The sequence below is a fragment of the Microtus pennsylvanicus genome, chromosome 6, assembly GCF_037038515.1.
Source record: "Microtus pennsylvanicus isolate mMicPen1 chromosome 6, mMicPen1.hap1, whole genome shotgun sequence".
NCBI lineage: Eukaryota > Metazoa > Chordata > Mammalia > Rodentia > Cricetidae > Microtus > Microtus pennsylvanicus.
In genome coordinates, this window is record NC_134584.1 from 105,610,174 (window position 1) to 105,627,964 (window position 17,791).

At 47.5% G+C, this 17,791-nt stretch overlaps 2 protein-coding genes across 2 annotated transcripts in view; both read right to left on the reverse strand.

The window, feature by feature from the left end:
* The window catches only part of Has3 (hyaluronan synthase 3), a 40,618-nt gene extending 32,918 nt beyond the window's left edge, over window positions 1-7,700 (reverse strand). The window contains exon 1 of the mRNA XM_075977105.1: window positions 7,614-7,700. Coding sequence (XP_075833220.1) covers window positions 7,614-7,628 — 15 coding nt within the window. The 5' untranslated portion in view covers window positions 7,629-7,700. The remainder of the gene's footprint in view (window positions 1-7,613) is intronic.
* The window catches only part of Tango6 (transport and golgi organization 6 homolog), a 168,962-nt gene continuing 158,145 nt past the window's right edge, over window positions 6,975-17,791 (reverse strand). Inside the window, exon 18 of the mRNA XM_075977101.1 lies at window positions 6,975-7,905. Within this exon, the coding sequence (XP_075833216.1) occupies window positions 7,729-7,905 (177 nt within the window). The 3' untranslated portion in view covers window positions 6,975-7,728. The remainder of the gene's footprint in view (window positions 7,906-17,791) is intronic.

Sequence of the window (17,791 nt, forward strand, 5' to 3'; positions counted from 1 at the left end):
CTCTTCCCTCCCCGCCCCACCATACAAGTCAAGCATCATTTTGAGAATTAAGCCTGAGAACCAAGGCTCCCTCACAAGAGATGAAGGGGCTAAACAACCACCTTCACAAAGGAACCACAAGTTTGTTCCTTTGTTGAGACAGGGTCTCCCTACCTATCCCAGGCTGGCCTTGAAATCACAGAGATCCACCCACCTCTCTGTAGGTCTCCTGCTGGGCTTACAGCTCGCACCACCAGGTCTAGCATGCTACACCTTCCTTGCTCGTATATTTGTGGCTTGCTCTTCAGAGGCTATCTTAGAACTCTACTGCCTAAGCACCCCATAAAAAGTGAACAAAAGCCACCAGCGTGCCAGGTGGTGGTGCACCACGCCTTTAATCCCAGCACTTGGGAGGCACAGGCCAGTAATCTCTGAGTTCGAGGCCAGCCTGGTCTATAGAATGAATTACAGGACACCCAGGGCTACACAGAGAAACCCTAACTCCAAAAACCAAAACAAACAAACAAACAAACAAATTGGGGGAAAGGGGCTGAGAACTTTAGCGAGCCCGTTCTCTCACGGCCACTACAAGGTCACATTGTAGAGATGGGCAGCACTAGCAAGTTCTGATGTCTGAGGCTGGGCTCATAGGTACGGCAGTACTGTCACTTAGCTTAAGCTTTGAGGCTGGGTCTCAGTACGCCCCCTGGTTGGCCTGGAACTTGCTATTTAGACCAGACCTGTGAGTTGGGCTTGAACTCACAGATCACAGAGATCTGACTGCCCCTGCGCCATGCCCCCCTCATCCCTCCACACAAACTAAGATGGTACTGTTTAAAGGGAACTGTGGGTGAATCCACTTCAATAAGCAGGGAATTTTTTTTTTTTAAATCTCACTGACACTGAGAACAGAGTGGGACAGCTGCAAAACCTGGTAGTTAAAGTGCAGCGTTTGAAGCCAGACTGCCTGGTCCAAATACTGGTTTGCCTACTTCTCACTACTGCGGAATCCAAACAAGCAATTAACCTCTTGTATACCTCCATTTTCCCATCTGTACAGCAGAAGTAATTATACCTATTTCAGCAGGAATAACGATACATACCGACAATTCAGCATGTAGAAGGCAGAGGCAGGAGCAGCAGCAGTTAAAGGCCAGCTTCACCTGCGGAGTGAGTTCAAGGCCATCCTGAACTAAAGAGACTCTGCCTCAAACAAACTAAACCAAGTAATGGACACTGCCTACCCCACAGGCCCAGTGTGAGTGACTAAGTGTGTTGGTGTGTGTTATCTGCACAGAAAGGATGAACCGCTATAGTGTATACAGTGTATCAATGGTCATTGTGATCACTCCATAAACCGCTATAGTGTATCAATGGTCATCGTGATCACTCCATAAACCGCTAGTGATCACTCCATACAGTGACGAAGAGCCATGGCTGCCACTCTCATTGGGGTTACAGGCTGAACCTGACACTGGGGAGCGTGTGTGATAGGGACCGTTGTGTTTGTGTGTGCAGAGTGGTTAAAACATATTTATGTGTGTACCCATGTGTGTACATGTGTATGGGGGTGCAGAGGCTGTTGTTGGGTGTCTCCCTTTATGGCTCTATGGCCAGCCCTTGGCTTCTCAGTACTCACATGGACGTCACGTGGGTGTGTAGCCGACCTGTAAGGAAGAGATGAATCCTGGAGAAGACTGGCTGACTAGACCAGTCTAGTCAGGTGAGTGCTGGGTTCAAGAGAGACCCTGCTTCAGTCTATAAGGTGGACCGTCAAGGAAGGCACTTGATACCAGCCTCTGGTCTTCACGCCCACAGGCATACATGTGCGCCTGCACACATGCACACGTACACATGTGAAGAAGAGCTAAAGGGATCATATAGCAGTTTGCCAGCAGTGGCTGGAGTAAGAGTAGAGGTAAGATTGTGGAAATTTCTGTTATATATACATTAAATTTATTTATTTTGAGACAAGGCTTACTATGTGGCCTTGACTGACCTGGGGTGGGTGCAATATGTAGACCAGGTTGATCTCAAATTCAGAGTGATCCATCTGCCTCAGTGGAGAGCTGGGATTAAAGGCATGTGCCACCATGCCTGGCTCTATTAAATTATAATTCATACACCAATGCCACGTGAACACGCACACAGACAGAGGCAGTTAGGACATCTCCAGGTGGAGATTCCCTTTCTCAGAGGTAAACACAGGGGGGTGCCCTCTGTAGTTTAGTGGGGACTCAGGTGATGGCACAGCCACACAGCCACGGACCTCTCATGCTGGGGGCTGTCTTAGTTTCTTTCCTATTGCTATAAACAAAACAGAAGAAAACAAGCATTGCCGGGCAGTGATGGCACACACCTTTAATTCCAGCACTCAGGAGACAGAGGCAGGCAGATCTTTGTAAGTTTGAAGCCAGCCTGATCTACAGAGTGAGTTCCAGGACAGCTAGGGCTACACAGAGAAACCCTGTCTTGAAAAACAAAACAACCCAACTAAATAAAAATATCCCCCCAAACCTTCATGACCAAGGCAAATTTATAAAAGAAACTGTTTCCTTGGGTTTATGGTTCCAGAAGTGAGAGTCCAGGATGGCAGAGTGAAGGCAGGGATAGCTGAGGGTTTGCATCTTGAACCACAAGCAGGAGGTGGAGTGAGCATACCAGAGAAGGCAGGAAGCTGTTCTGTTTTGTTTTTTTGATTTTATGTGTATGTTTTGCATGCATGTATGTATGTGCACATGTATATCTGGTACCTGGGGAGTCCAGAAGAGGGTGTCAGATCCTCTAGAACTGGAGTTACAGATGGTTATGGGTGCTGGGAATCAAACCCAGGTTCTCTAGAAGAGCAGCCAGTGCTCATAACCTCTGAGCTGTCTCTCCAGTCCCATGTAGGTGGCTTTTGAAACCTCAAAGCTCGCCCAAAGTAACACACCTCCTCCAACAAGTCCACACCTACTAATCCTTCCTAAACAGTTCCATCTGGAGATCAAGTATTCAAGCATAGAACCTATGAGGCCATCCTCATTTAGAACACCATAGGGCCCTAGGGTGTATAGCACTCACGTTTGCAATTCAAATTCATGAAATCATGATCTTGGTCTCTGTCTCTGTCCCTGTGCGCAAGTGTATATTGGGGATTGAACCCAGGCCTCATGCATGCCAGGCCAGCCCTCTACCACTGAGCTATATTCCCAGTGTGAAAGACTTTTGCTTCAACGCCCAGTTTGGAGAAACAACTCCAGCAGTATTCATCAGTGACCACGGTATCTCATGGAGGGTTTTCAAAGGTGAGCAGCACCTTGGCCGGAACTCAAAAGGACTGGAGCTAAATTCCTCCCAGAGGGCAAGACAACAGCTTCTCTCCCTATTTTCCAATCTAGCTGTCTAAACAGAAAGAAACAAAGCAACTGATCTTTGAAGATCACAGAGGGTCACCTGGGGGAGGGATAGAAAGGGAGCTTTGGGGAGCACTTTGAGTGACTAGGAAGAGCTGTGGGAGGGACATGGGATCACCCTCAAATGCTAAGTGGGCAGAGGCCCTCCCAGGCGGATGAGAGGGTATGGCTTCCCTGCCAGTGTGTGCTGCAGCACAGCTAGCGCTGGCCAGCAGGGAAGAGGCTGCGGCACAGACAGCAGCCAGACTTATTCCCAGCCCCCACGCCAAGCGGACATTGAGCACACCGCAGTGAGGCTGCGCGTGTGACTGCAGCACAAGCGAGCCTGCAGCAGGACACAGCCAGGCCCTCGAGGTCATCAGCACTGCTGGGGCTCGGGGAAGGCGGCCACACAGCCATGGAAAGGTGGCCAGCTCTCAACATCCATTCAGCACTCCGCTGTCATAGAAACCGGGCTGTGGGAAACTACAGAAGGCTTTCTCTGGTCTTAACAGGTCAGACGAATAGACCATCCCCCAGCTTATTACCACAAACTAATCAGTTTTCCCATGCCATGGCCACCCTTCCAACCCCTGTGAGAGTCAAAGGCAGATGGCTGTGGCACTTCCTTCAGGTGTCCTCTGAGATAAAGGGACAGGCCAGGGCCTGTGGGTGGATCCCGGGCAGATGCACACACTTGCTGTCCTTTCTGTTGTAGGAGCAGCAGAAGCCAAACTGGGAGGAGGGGAGTAGAGAGGAATCAGCCTGCTGCTTTCTTGTGATTGAGCAGAAAATAGAAAAAGGGCTGTGTGGTTATATTTATTTCCAGTTTTACAACACATACCACATTAGCTTTGCAGCACTTTCCAGAAACAAGCTGAAGGAAGCGGCTTCAGGGAAATTCATCTGTGGCTGCACCCTTTGTTCAGCGAACCTCTCTGCTCCCTTTCCGTCCCCCTTACATCTATGCCACCATGGATTCCAGCTCCTCCTCAGCCTCACAGCTCTTGGGGGGGGGGGCGGCTTTGTACTTTCTGTTCCTCTTCCCGGAGGTTTTTCTTCCCACGTCTTTGGGGACATCCGTTCATCCCTGTGGTTTTCTGAGCTACCGACTTCACCAGGTTGTAGTACTGAGAGCTTTCACCTGACACTCGCTGTCCTCACTTCTGACTTTACAAATAATTTTATTACATTAATTCCTCTATCATGGGTTCCCTGGGATTCGAACTCACACTGTCAGGCAGCCAAAACCCTTACATGTTATGCTATCTTGCCAGCCCAGTTTCTCTTTGTTTTTATTCAAGACTCTCCCTCTCCTTCTCTCTCTCTCTCTCTCTCTCTCTCTCTCTCTCTCTCTCTCTCTCTCTCTCTCTGAGACAGGGTTTCTCTGTGCAGCCCTGGCTGTCCTGCACTCACTATGTAGACCAAGTTGGCCTTGAGTGTCCAAAAATCTGCCTGCCTCTGCCTCCCAAGTGCTGGGAATAAAGGCGTGCGCCACATTAAAGGTGACCACCATAGGGTCTCTTTATGTAGCTCTGGCTGTCCTTGAACTCATACAGCACAAGCTCCCTAAGGATAGTTTGGCTCTTTTGCTATGAGCTATGCTCTCAGTGCTTTGGTGGGAGAGCGCAACAAACTGTCCTTACTGTCTGACTTTGAACTCATTGAAACCTCCTGCCTTAACCTCCTGAGTGCTGTGGTTATAAGAATTAACTACCATGCATGGCTTAGAAGAGTTATTTGATAATTTTTAATAATTTGGTAATGTTTAGAAGGGTTACATTAAATTATCTTCTCTTTGAATTTGAAGTCAGGAAGAAAAAATTACTCTTAAATTAAGCATACCAAAATCTACAAAGTCAATTACTTTGAGTCTTTTGATAAATAGTTCAAATATAAGTCAACTTATACATGGAGCTAAACGGGCTAAGAGGCTCTGAGAGGCACACAGATTCAGATGGAGAAGGTCCTCAAGTCAGTGCTACCATGGACAGTTACATGGACCTCCTGACATAGTCAACCTGTAGGTCTGAGCAGGCTTTCTCCTTTTAAATTATATACGTGTGGGGTGTGTGTACACATACATATATGTATATGTAAATAATTTCAAAAATGATTTGTGTGTATGTGTACATACGAGTGCTGGTGCCCTCAGAGGCCAGAGGTGGAGCTGCCTGATGTGGGTGCTGGGAACCAGACTTGGGTCCTCTGCAAGCACAGCATGCACTCTTAACTGCTGAGCCATCTCTCCAGCCCTAAGCTGTTTGTACTCTAAACGCTAATCGAGGCCAGTCTGGTCTACAGAACGAGTTCTAGGACAGCCAGGGCCACACGGAGAAAAACCCTGTCTCGAAAACACACAAAAACCAGAACAAAACAAACAAAAAAAAAAAAAATAGAAAGAAAGGAAGGAAGGAAGGAAGGAAGGAAGGAAGGAAGGAAGGAAGGAAGGAAGAGGATTTTCACGTTTGTCCAGGTGATCTAAGAAAATCCTTGTCTTAAAAACACCAACCCTGATTTTATGGACATTCTTGATCTGAAAAATATAAACTAATGCTATTGCTCTAGCTGAACAGAAATATTCCCTCAAAGCACTCATGGGCCTCTGTTCTGATTTTCCCCCTAAGACAGCCTCACTGTGTAGCCCTGGCTGGCCTGGAATTGGCTCCTGAGTGCTGGGGTCAAGGGTGTGCACCACTACTGCCCCTTGGCTCGCTAGGCTGACTGTGGTTTGTAACTGTGAGCTGTCCCTTTCTGGGGATACCCCTTTCTGGGGGAAGCCCCTTTCTGGGGAAGCCTATGAGGAAGGCTGGGCCGAGGCCCCGCTGTAACCTGGCTTGTCGCTGACAGGCAGGAGCATGTGTGTGTCAGCATGCTGTCAGAGTTGGGTTCTGCTTCCTTTAGAGCAGAAAGTAGGGAGAAAGTCTCGGACAAAGTTCCATGCTTAGCCCTGTGGTGCTGAGAAAGGCGGGCAACAGAGTGGGCTTATCTGAGGCGACCAGCCAGTTTCTTCTTCGTGTGTGTATGCTCATGCTGGTGAGGGTACATGCACACTGAGTGTGTGTGTGGATCAGATGACAACCTTGGGTGCTCTTTCTCAAGAGGCACTGCCTGGCTTTTTTCATGACAGGGTTTCTTTGTGTGCCCCTGGCTGTCCTGGAACTTGTAGACCAGGTGGACCTCGAACTTAGAGAGATCCACCTGCCTCCCTGCCTCTTGAGTACTTGGCTCTTTCTTTTTTACGCTGGCTGGCCAGTGAGCCTCATTGATGTGCCTGTCTCTCCTCCCAGTGCTGGATTATAGGCATATGCTGCCACAAGCAGCCTTTTCACTTGGATGCTGGGGGACTGAGCTGAGGTCTTCATGCCTGCATAGCAAATACTTTAGGGACTGAGGTATCTCCTCAGTCTTCAATCTCTTTTCTTTTCTTTCTTCCTGTGCAATGAAAACACCAAAATATATAAATAAATGAGTCAGCAACCACAGTGTTACATCTGAGATTGTTTCAATGAGCTGGTGGCAGGCCACCCATATATAACACATTTTCTGTCTGCCTTTTCTCAGAAAGTCTATTCCACTGTCTCAGTTTTCACCCTGCAAATGGGCAGAGGAGCCAGGCAGTGGTGGTGCACACCTTTAATCACTTAGGAGGCACTTAGGAGGCAGAGGCAGGTGGATCTCTGAGTTCAAGGCTAACCTGGTCTACAGAGAGTTCTAGGACAGCCAGAGCTACACAGGAAAACCTTGTCTTGAAAAACAAACCAAACCAAACAAAAAAGAAGCAGAGGGAGCAAAAGAAAATGGCCCTAGAGGACAAACAGTGCTTACTCCTTTCTTTCTGTGAGCATCAATCAGCTCAACAACCAGAGTCAGCCTGGCTGATTATTCTAACAAGGTAATTTTATTCCTTTTCGTACGTTTAAGTAATGTTTCCTTCCCCTTCCCACAGCTGCACACCCACATGACTCTTTTACAGCCAAACGCGACAGCTCTGCCTGCTCCTCATCACAGGCAGAATCATCTCACCATGAAAGAATATCAAGATAGGACCTGTGCAGGCAGCCTCTCCAGCTGCAAGAAAATGGTCCATAGTCACATGCGCATCTCCTCTAAATAGCACAGGACAATGAAAATGTGCAGATTAGATGGGATTCATCCTTTCCCTTCTAACTGCACACACTCTGGGCCAGATGCAGGAGCCTAAATGGACGCTCTAGAAGGGTAGCCCTGAACACCAAGTGCCCAGCACCACAGAGCTACCTTAAAGCCTGCCATATTGCCAGCACCAAGGAGGTGGAGCCATCTGCTGGGAAGTGTGTGGCCACTGCTTTGGCTGCTTGGTCCCTCCCAGTCTTCTAGGTCCTAGGAACCAGGACTAGGGCAGGACCACGATCTTCTTCTCCAGCTTCTGGGGAGGGAACAGGAAGTTCCTCATGATCTCATCTAGCTCTTCCAGGGCAAGTTGGGCATGTAGCTTGGCCACATCATCGGGTTCCAGACGCACCACATGCTTTAGCAGGTGATAGAGATCCTTGAGGACATCACTCAGCACCTGGATAGAGAGACAGGTCATAAGCACCTCTGCTGGGAAGCAATCTCAGGCGTCCTTGTGAAGATAATGCAGGGACCTTCCAACCTGGAGAAGGGAGAGCTGGCTGTGGCCCTTGTCCCACAGAAGGTTCCTTTGTGTCTCTTACCCGCGACATTTCACTTGGACTTTAGGCTGCTCCTCATTATTTCCAGGCCCTAGTATAGTGCCTGGATCCTCCAGTCAAAGGCTCGCAGAGGCCTCAGGACAAAGACAGTAAGACTGCCTGGGTACAGATGCTTCTAGAACAGCTGGCTGCCCACATTTTTCTCAGGCCCTATGTGTGTATGCACAAGCACACATGGAAGTCAGTTCTCTCCTTCAACCATGTGGATCCTGAGGGCAGAACTGAAGTCAGAAGCCTTGGTAGCAAGCACCTTTACCCACTCAACCATCTCACGGTCCCCTTGGTGGAAAGCGCTTTTGCCCACTGAACCATCTCCTGGTTTTGTTTTTCTGAGACAGACTGGCCTTAAACTTGAGATCCCTGTGACTCATTCTTTTGAGGGTTACAGGTATGTTTGGATCTAGTTTTTTAAAACAATTATTTTATTTTATTTTATTTTATTTTATTTTTGGTTTTCCGAGACAGGGTTTCTCTGTGTAGCTCTGGCTGTCCTGGAACTTGCTCTGTAGATCAGGCTAGCCTCAAACTCACAGAAATTCGCCTACCTCTGCTTCCTGAGAGCTGGGATTAAACATGTGTGCCACCACTGCCTGGAATAGTTTAAAATTTTTTTAGGGCTGGACAGCATGGTACAAAAAAAAGTCTTTAATCCCAGCACTGAGCAGACAGAAGCTGGCAGATCTCTGTGGGTTTGAGGTGCTGTATCATGTGTCTTGGGCTTGCTATGGGAAATTAGGATTCTTCCACCTTGTGAGGTTCTTGGTCAGCATGGGTACTGGAAAAGAATGGGGCAAGGCAGGGAACAGGGTCACCCTAAAAAGCCCCAGCTCGCCCTTCCCACACCCAGCCTCCCTCTGGCTGCCTGAGCTCTGGCTCTAGATTTTTCTTCCTAAGCAGAGCTCCTTCCCTGACCCACACCTTTGTAATGCTATCCCTTTATGCTGGGAAGCTACTCCATATCCTCTTTATCCTACACACACCTACAAGATACCACATCCAAAAGCTTTTCTCTCGAATGCCCACCAAGCTAAGTCTAATCTCCTTGAATTCTGTCTGTAGTCCCTATCACAATTATCATTTATTTGTTGTGATGTTTTTTTATTTATGTTGGGGATTGGTGTTATATAATTAAAAATATTTTTCTTATTAGAGCACAAATACTACTAATGCCCAGGCCATGTCTTGCCTTCTTCCTCTAGTGTGGCCCAGTACTTCATAAAATGATTGGCATCTGGCAGATGATGGAACACATTCATGGGTAATGAGGCACACATGCCACTCCTGACCAGCTTCTTAATTCTAAGGACATTTATCGACACAGTACCACCCAGGCAGTCCAGTCCCCCAAGGCCTGTGCTGCCTGCTTTAATGACCTATTACTGAAATAATTTGTATTGGCTCTGTATCTGGTAAATGACATCCAATGTGGCAATGGAGCAGGAACATGAGCAGCGGGGACGCATGCCGCATCTCATAGGTGCATCTCTGCCTGCGGTCACTATGGCCCAGGAAGACAACCCCCTGGCAGACTATGGTGAAGGGAGATGAGCAACCCTGGAAGCCAGAAGCAGGTCACGGTGTCTGCCACTCTTACAACTGAACACAGGAAGGTGCTGACAGCCTGGAGGGTTCCAGCTTTCCTTTCTAACTAGGAGCTGTTCCCACCACACAAAGAATGTAACGGCTTTCTAAGAAAGACAGATGGTCAGGGAACCCTACCTAACATCCTTTCTTACTCATTCATGTTTTTGTTTTAGCCAAACATCTACACTAAAATCAACGACATAGAAGGAAGCACAACCATCTATCATCCTTGCTCCTTCCGGTCAGCCTGAAGGAGGGACACAGCGCTGAGAGCAGGGGTAGGAATCAAAAAGGGAAGTGGCTGTGCAGTTCCCTCCCTTTCCCGATGGTGGAGAGGCACATGCATGTGCAAGCTGTGGGCTACACAGTGTGTAATCTGGGTGATTCTGCACACGAGGTAAACACTCTTCTATTTGCATTTAAGATTGACACTGCACAGGGTAAAGATGAGCTATGAAGAACATGCAATTATTTCACACTTCAGTTTTCTTCTCCCTAGAGCAACCTCAGTGGCAATCAGTAAACACCAGGACAAGACAAGTGAGATTCTGGAAGGGAAAGGTGAAAACTGTATTTTACTATTATCAATGGCAAAATGTTTTAAAATACGTATTTATTTGGGGCTGAAGAGATGGCTCAGCAGTTAAGAGCGCTGGCTGCGCTTCCAGAGTTCTCGAATTCAATTCCCGGCACTCACAACTATCTACATTGAGATTTGATGCCCTCTTCTGTCATTCAGGTATACATGCAAACAGAACACTCATATACAATAAATAAATATGTCAGTTCTTTTAAAGATGTATTTATTTTATGTGATGTGTGCTTGCTTGCATGGATGTCTGTGTATCGTGTGCAATCTGGAACTGGAGTTATAGACAGTTGTGAGCTGCTGTGTAGGTGCTAGGAATTGAACCCAGGTCCTTGCAAGGACAATAAGCATGCACCTGCGGAGCCATCTCTCTACCCTATCCCTTCTTTAACTGGGGTCTTGTATTTTGACTTTGCACTGGGACGCAGGTTTTAAAGAGTCAGTTCTGCCACATCTGTTCCTTTCTAAGTGTTGCTCCATGAGCCCCGTGAGCCAAGCTCAGCAGGTCTGTGAGGCATGTCTTAGATTTTCTCAAGGAGCATACGGAGCATACGACACACGGGAACATGGCAGGGACCATCCTAACCAGGCACTATCCACACTCTCCTAACCTGTCTCTGCAACGAGGTTCTGCTTCACGGTTACTCATTCAATAATCGTTATGAAGGATCTGCACGGTACCCAGGCAGTATACCGGTTCTAAAATCATGACCAATCCAGGAACCCGTCCCTCTGGCAGCCAAATCCCATGGGGGAGGCAGACACACATGGCACAGCGAGGTCTCTGCGCAGTAAACAGTGAGCTTGATTATCGGGATCAAAGGAAGTCATCTGCCTTTTCAAGTGGGTGGGAGAGGAGGAACAGCACCCTGCTGCTGAAGGGGGCTTCACTGTGACACTTACTGGGGAACCAAAGAATGGCTTTGGGGTGCATGAGCAAGTCTCATATGAAATAAAGTAGTTTCTAAGCAAAAATAGTTTAAAAATTATATTCATATTTATTATAAAAGTTCTATTTATTTATTTGGTACGTATAAATGTATGTGACTGTACATGTGCCTTGACTAACACATGTGTGAGGGTGGGAGTCACTTCTCTCACTATACTATGTAGGTAGGGATTGAACTTGGGTCATCAGGCTTGGCAGCAAGCGCCTTTACCCACTGAGCCATCTTGCTGTCCCTGGCTTCCAGCTCTCTCTGCAGTCAAGGATGATTCTGAACTCCTCTGCTGCTTTCTCCCAGAGGTTGAGAGTACAGGCATGTGCCCCCTTGTCTCTTTTTAGCCGTACAGGGATCGGACCCAGAGCTGGGCAAATGCTCCGCCATCTGAGCTACATTTGGAGCCCTCAGAGATTTCTTTCTCCTACAACAACCTACCATTCAAAGAAGGCAGCTTTACCTCTTTAAAAGGGGAAGTCTGAGGCACTGTGCTCTTCCTGGGGTGTGGGTAGGAATTTCCCTGAACAGTGCTATGTCCTTAGATACCAGAGCTGCTTGTGCAAACACACTGCATCCTTGCAGGGGCTGAGCTCCTGCTATCAGGCGCCCAGCTTTTTTAGGCAAAGCCTCCTTCTTAATTAATGGGTCCACCTTAGCAACCCACCCTTGTGCAACTTCTCTCCAATCCCACACATCACAGGACTTCCTCTGGACTCCCCAAGGATCAAAGCTTCCTGCCAGCCAAGGATTGTCACCAAATCCTAAGGATCAGGGGCTGAATGCAAGGCAAGTTCAAAGGTAAAGTTATTCACGGGAGCTTGTGAGGTGGGCAGGGTACGAGTGATCCTGTAGAGGAGGCCTCTCATTAAGACCTCCACACACCTGCCACCTACACGTGTGTACGAGCGCACAGACACCCCAGTCAAGCCCAAAAGCTCCATGGAGAGGAAGAGGGGCACCTCAGGAAGGCGCTTCCTCTCATTCAGGAGGGCCTGAGCAGCAGGCGGCCGGCAGCAGCATTTTACTTTTGAAGAAGCTATCTGTGGTTTGGGGGGGAGTTTATTTTTTGGTGTTGGAGATTTCACCCAGGCATTGTGCCTAATGCTAAACATGTCCTCTACCAACACTGCACATATCCCCATCCCCAGCACCTAGGTCAGGGATAGCTTAAAGAAGCACTCAGATTCCTTGTGTGAAAACTCTTAGAAGGGGCTGGAGTTCGGGTGCCTCACCACGAGACAGTGGGGACTGAACCACACACAGCCATTCTCCTACCCCTCTCGTAGACACCTTCAGAGTTTCAGTGACAGGAGTTAGTGTGGCTGAGAAGCAAGCTCACTGAAAAGAACAGCGTGAGCAGACTGCCTTGGGCATGCAGAAAACAGCCAGGGACTCCCTCCGGAAGCTCAGGACAATCCTGCAAAGCTGTGTCTTCGAGTTCAGACCCAAAGAAGAAATAAATGGCAGGAATTCTTCTTTTTATATCTGAAATATGTTTATTTGGTTATATAGCCGCATGACCACAATTCAGAGTATCTGGAAACTACAGGAAAAAAGCCATCTCTAGCCAAACTACCTTTCTAACAAGATACATTAGTAAGGGTGCTTAGTAGGGCAGACAGACAGACAAACATGCACGTGCACACATCCACATCCACACTTTTGTTTGTTTTGTTTTTTGAGACACAAAACTATGCAGCCCTGGTAGCCTAGAATTTGCTATGTAGTCCAGGCTGGTCTTGAACTCTTTGAGATGTGCTTGCCTCTGCCTCCCCAGTGTTGGGATTAAAGGTATGTATAAAATTTATACATACACACACAATCTGTAAATATATGATTTTATTTTAGTTTGTCTATGCCTTACTTTATCTGTATGGGTATTTTGTCTCATGAATGTCTGTGCACCACATGTGGGCCGCGCCCTCAGAAGCTAGAATCTCCGGAACTGGCATTTCAGAGGCTTGTAAGCGGCCACATGGGTGATGGGAATTGAACTTGGGTCCTCTGGAAGGGGAGTCAGTGCTCTTAACCACTGAGATAACCCTCTAGGCTCCTAAAAATACTTTTAAAAGGGAGTAGTGGAGATGAGATGGCTCAGCAAGTAACGCCACTTACCATTGAGCCTGGAGACCTGCGTCTGACCCCTGGGGCCTACATGGTGGAGGGAGAGAAGCAAGTCCCATAAAAATTTTCCCCTAACCATGGCTTCCCACACTAAGTAAGTAATAAAAAAATCATAATAAAAGGAAAGTACTAATATCATCTCTAATTTTTCCAGGGCCCTATGGCTAAGGGATAGAACAGACTGGATGGAACTGACTCTGGAGTGCCACTCTGCCAATCACTCGCCACTGTAGTTCCCGTGGGCGTCCTTTTACTGCCACAAACCAGGGTACGGAGAGCACATCCACTGCTCCCCAACGGCTGACGCAGGCTCCAGCAGGGAATGCATGTGAGAATACTTTGCTGTCCTAAGCAAGATGATATAAAGAGAAGTATCCTTATTACCACCACGTGGAGAAAGCCTGGCTTGCCAAAAGGGGCTAAGGAAACGAGGGCAAAGACAGCTCTGAAGACAGTGGACACCCAAATATAAGCAGGCAGAAAAGGAAAGGGGTGGCTAGGGTGAGGTAGGGGTGAGTAGGCTTAGAACATGGCTTGTTTGCTTTTTGTAACTAAAGAATATTTACTTATTTCCCGCTAAGGCTTTACTTGGGGACTATAACTAGAGGGTGTCACCACTCAAGACACCCTGAAGTATTGGTAGTATTGGTACAGTTAATGAATATAGTTACACATACATGTTAATTTTTTTTTTCGAGACAGTGTTTCTCTGTGTAGCCCTGGCTGTCCTGGAACTCGCTCTGTAGACCAGGCTGCAGGCTGGTCTTGAACTCACAGAGATCTGCCTGCCTCTGCCTCCCTAGTGCTGGGATTAAAGGTGTGCGCCACCACTGGTTGGCTACACATTCATTTTTATATATATTTATTTGGCATGTTTTATGCATGTGGGTGTGCATATGCCATGAAAGAGGTTCTCTTTCTTGACCATGTAGGATCCAGGGATTGAACTCACAATGTCAGGTTTAGTGGCAAGTGCTTTTTTTTTTAATGTGCCTTTACTCTCTGAGCTGTCCTAATGTTACCTTACAACCTTAAATTAAAAAATATATTTATTTATTTTTAATTATATGTGTGTATGTGCATGAGAGTTAGGTGTCTGCTGCCAACGTCGGAGGTTTGAGATCCCATGAAGCTGGATTTACAGGCAGTTGTAAGCTGTCCAATGTGGGTGCCGAGAATTGAACTACTCCTCTGCATGAGTAGTATGTGGTTCTCTCCACTTTTACGTGGGTTCTGGGGATCAAACTCAGGGCACCATTCTCCCTTAGTGAATGCTTTTACCCGCTGAGCCATCTTACCAGCCATAGTTAATACTATAAAGCATATATAAATTGGATGGTGGTAGCCCATGACTTTAATCCCAGCACTTGGGAGGCAGGGACAGGCCAATATTTGTAGGTTTGAGGCCAGCCTGGGTCTACAGAGCAAGTTCCAGGGCTGCCAGGATTACACAGAGAAACTGTGACTCAAAAACAAACAAACAAACAAACAAGAAACCCAACTAACCAAATAACAACAAAACCAAAAAGCAGATATGAAATTTGAAGGACTGTAGCCAATATTAAGTCACAAAGAAAAATTTCTCTCTAAATCACCATTAAAATGTTTAAAAAGAAAGAAAGAAAGAAACAGGGACAAGGAGGTTTAGAAGGGAAGGAGCTTTACATGCCGTCGAATACATTCAATCTCCACTTGTGTGTAAGAAACAACACAGGATTACTGTAATACAAAGCAGCTCCAGCAAGCTGTGCACCTTGGGAACAAAGCTTTAGCGCAGCCATGGGGTCGGTGTGGGTCAGGTGGTAGTGGCGTGTGTCAAACTGCAACATCTGACAGTGTTGCTGTGTGGAGCTGAGGGCACTGGGGGAATTTTGCTGGGCAAGCAGATACAACTGGATCCCAAGCCTGTGAGGCAGGCAGCCGCTCCGTAATAATGGGAAGCCAAATGGAGGCAGCTGCCTGGCCCAGATATTTTACTGATAAGACCTGAAGGTCTAGGAAAAAGAAATTAGGGCTGATTCAAACAGCAAGGCCAGGCTTTGAAACACTGCATTGAGAATACAGGGAAGCCAGCAAAGAAGGCAGGATTACTGACATCTAAGGGATGTCTTGCCTGATGGACAGAGAACCTGGACTCCCTAAAGCCTAGGCTGCCATTATAGTAACTGGAGGTTATTGAGCTGTTCAGAAAGCATGTATTTTCAAAGTATTTTGGTTAGAGCTAGATAATGGCACCCTGACTCCTCCTGGACTATGCTTCACTGTGGAATGGGGAAAGAATCCCAGGTGTGAACTGCAGACGGGTGGAAGGGGACAGGAGTATCTGCATGATTTTCTCTGAAGAACAAGGAGGGGACTAGCTTGTCAGGTGACAAAATGCTGTAGCGATACAGACAGGTGAGGCAGTGCAGGAACACTGACCAAAGCCCTGGGAGGGATGATGACTCAGGGGTCCTAAACAAAAGGGCAGCATGACTTCCCCAGGTCTCATGTGTGCGTCCAAGCCAGCTTTTGCTAAGGCACTTCACCCAAGGACGGGGTCACAGGCCATGCAGTCCACTGAGGCAGGGACAGGAGCAGCAGCTGTCACAGAGGTGGGAGCAGTGGTGGCAGCATCTTTCCTGCACCTTCACAGGCACCGAAATAGAACAAAGGCGGCAGGGAGAGGGGCCAGAGCCTGTGCAGAGACGGCAGACTGCAGCTGCTTCTGTGGGAGAGGCTGGCAGCGTCTGAGAGAGCCATGACAAACTCACCCTTCAAAGGGCACTCAGCTGCCACATCTGGAGACAAGCTTTATTGTTTCCAGCCCCGGGATCACTGCGCAGGCACCTGCCACGTGTGGAGGTCCTGTTTCCTTCATTCGCTGAAAGCATTCGGCTTGGGACTAGACAGCCACTGGGCAGAACACAGAGCGCTGCAGCCATTCATTGGTGCGTCTACGTCAGTCAGTGGTTCCCACGTGTTTTATCTTGAATCTTGTGATACAAGAATCATCAATCCCAGTTTGCAGAACTGAGTTGGGGTTTAGGGAAGTTTAGAAATTTAGAGTTCAAACCTGTATCTGCCGAGTCTGGCTTCATAAACCTTGCCTTTAAATGTGATCTGTAGGGAGGTCTTGGTCCCTCTCCTGCACTACTTAACGTGCTTAATTTGGATGGTATCTGGCTAGTGGGGCACAGGAGGAGCTGATGGACTAACGGCTCAGTCCAGAGTAGGAAGTGCCAGTTTATGTTGGGACGCCTTGAATCATCACAATCTTAGCTTGGTCACACAGCCTTGGTGTCCCTGGAACCGGCCAGGCCTTTCTAGGTTGAGAAGGTGCTGGTTGCAGTCCTAAGAGCATCTGCTTAGTGGAGTTCAGTGCTGGAATGACTTGGGAAGAAAAGGCTGTAGAGTTGGATAAAAGGCGAAGACATACCCATGTGGAGCTGGGGTCTGTACCGCCCGCTAGTTTATACAGAGTGACACACAGTGGAGAATGTAACACAAGCCCTCATCAGAGGCGGCCACACCGCCCTTGAGGGACAGCACCACTGGAGCCAATGACTGCACACTAACTTCACTGCTCACATGAAAACCTCTATTATTCTAGTGGTGCTAGATGGCACACCTTGTGTATGCTTGGCAAGTCAAGACCCCAACCTCTGAGAAATCTGTATTTGTCTGGTCTGTTTTTTATTTTATATGTATGAGTGTTTTGCCTGCAAGGATGTCTGTGCATCGCATGCATGACTGGTGCTGGTGGCAATCAGAAGAGGGCATTAGATGCACTGGAACTGGAGTTACTGATGGTGGTCCACCTACCATGTGGGTGCTGGAACTGAACTCAGGTCCTCAGCAAGAACAACAAGTGCTCTTAACTGCAGCATCTTCTCTCTAGATCCCCTCTGTGCCCCCATGAAAACTGTTAAAAAGCCTGGGCTCACCACTTGAAACGTTTTAAATTTTTCATATTTTGTAGGAAACTGACAATCTAATAACAATGATGCGTCTACAAGAAGCTCAACAAAGGGTGTGCATACGCCTGTGTGTGTGTGTCAGCTTCTCTCTGCCACTGGCTCTTACGTGGGTAATGGGAAATTAATTCAGATGCTCATGCTTGTGTGGCAAGCATCTCCCAGCAACCCCCTCCCCCAATAATCTAATAAGAATGAGAAGGAGGCAGTATAAGATCTCATAAAAAAATGACAGGAGACTTAGTGAGGGATCTGTCATGATTTCAAAAGTACATGTCATAAGTAGGTGCCCAAGATGCGGCCAAGTGTCAATGACAAGGGAAAGTGACTTAGGCTATTACTGCATTTCTTGGAATTTCCCTAATGATGAACAGAAAGGTTTTCTTTTTCTAGAAACAGGGAACTAGAAGAATACTTTTTGACATATACATTCATATTGCATTTCTGGGCCCAGTGAGATGGCTTAGCGGATAAGGGCATTTGCTGTATAAGCTGGACAACCTGAGCTTGATCCCTGGAGCCTACATCA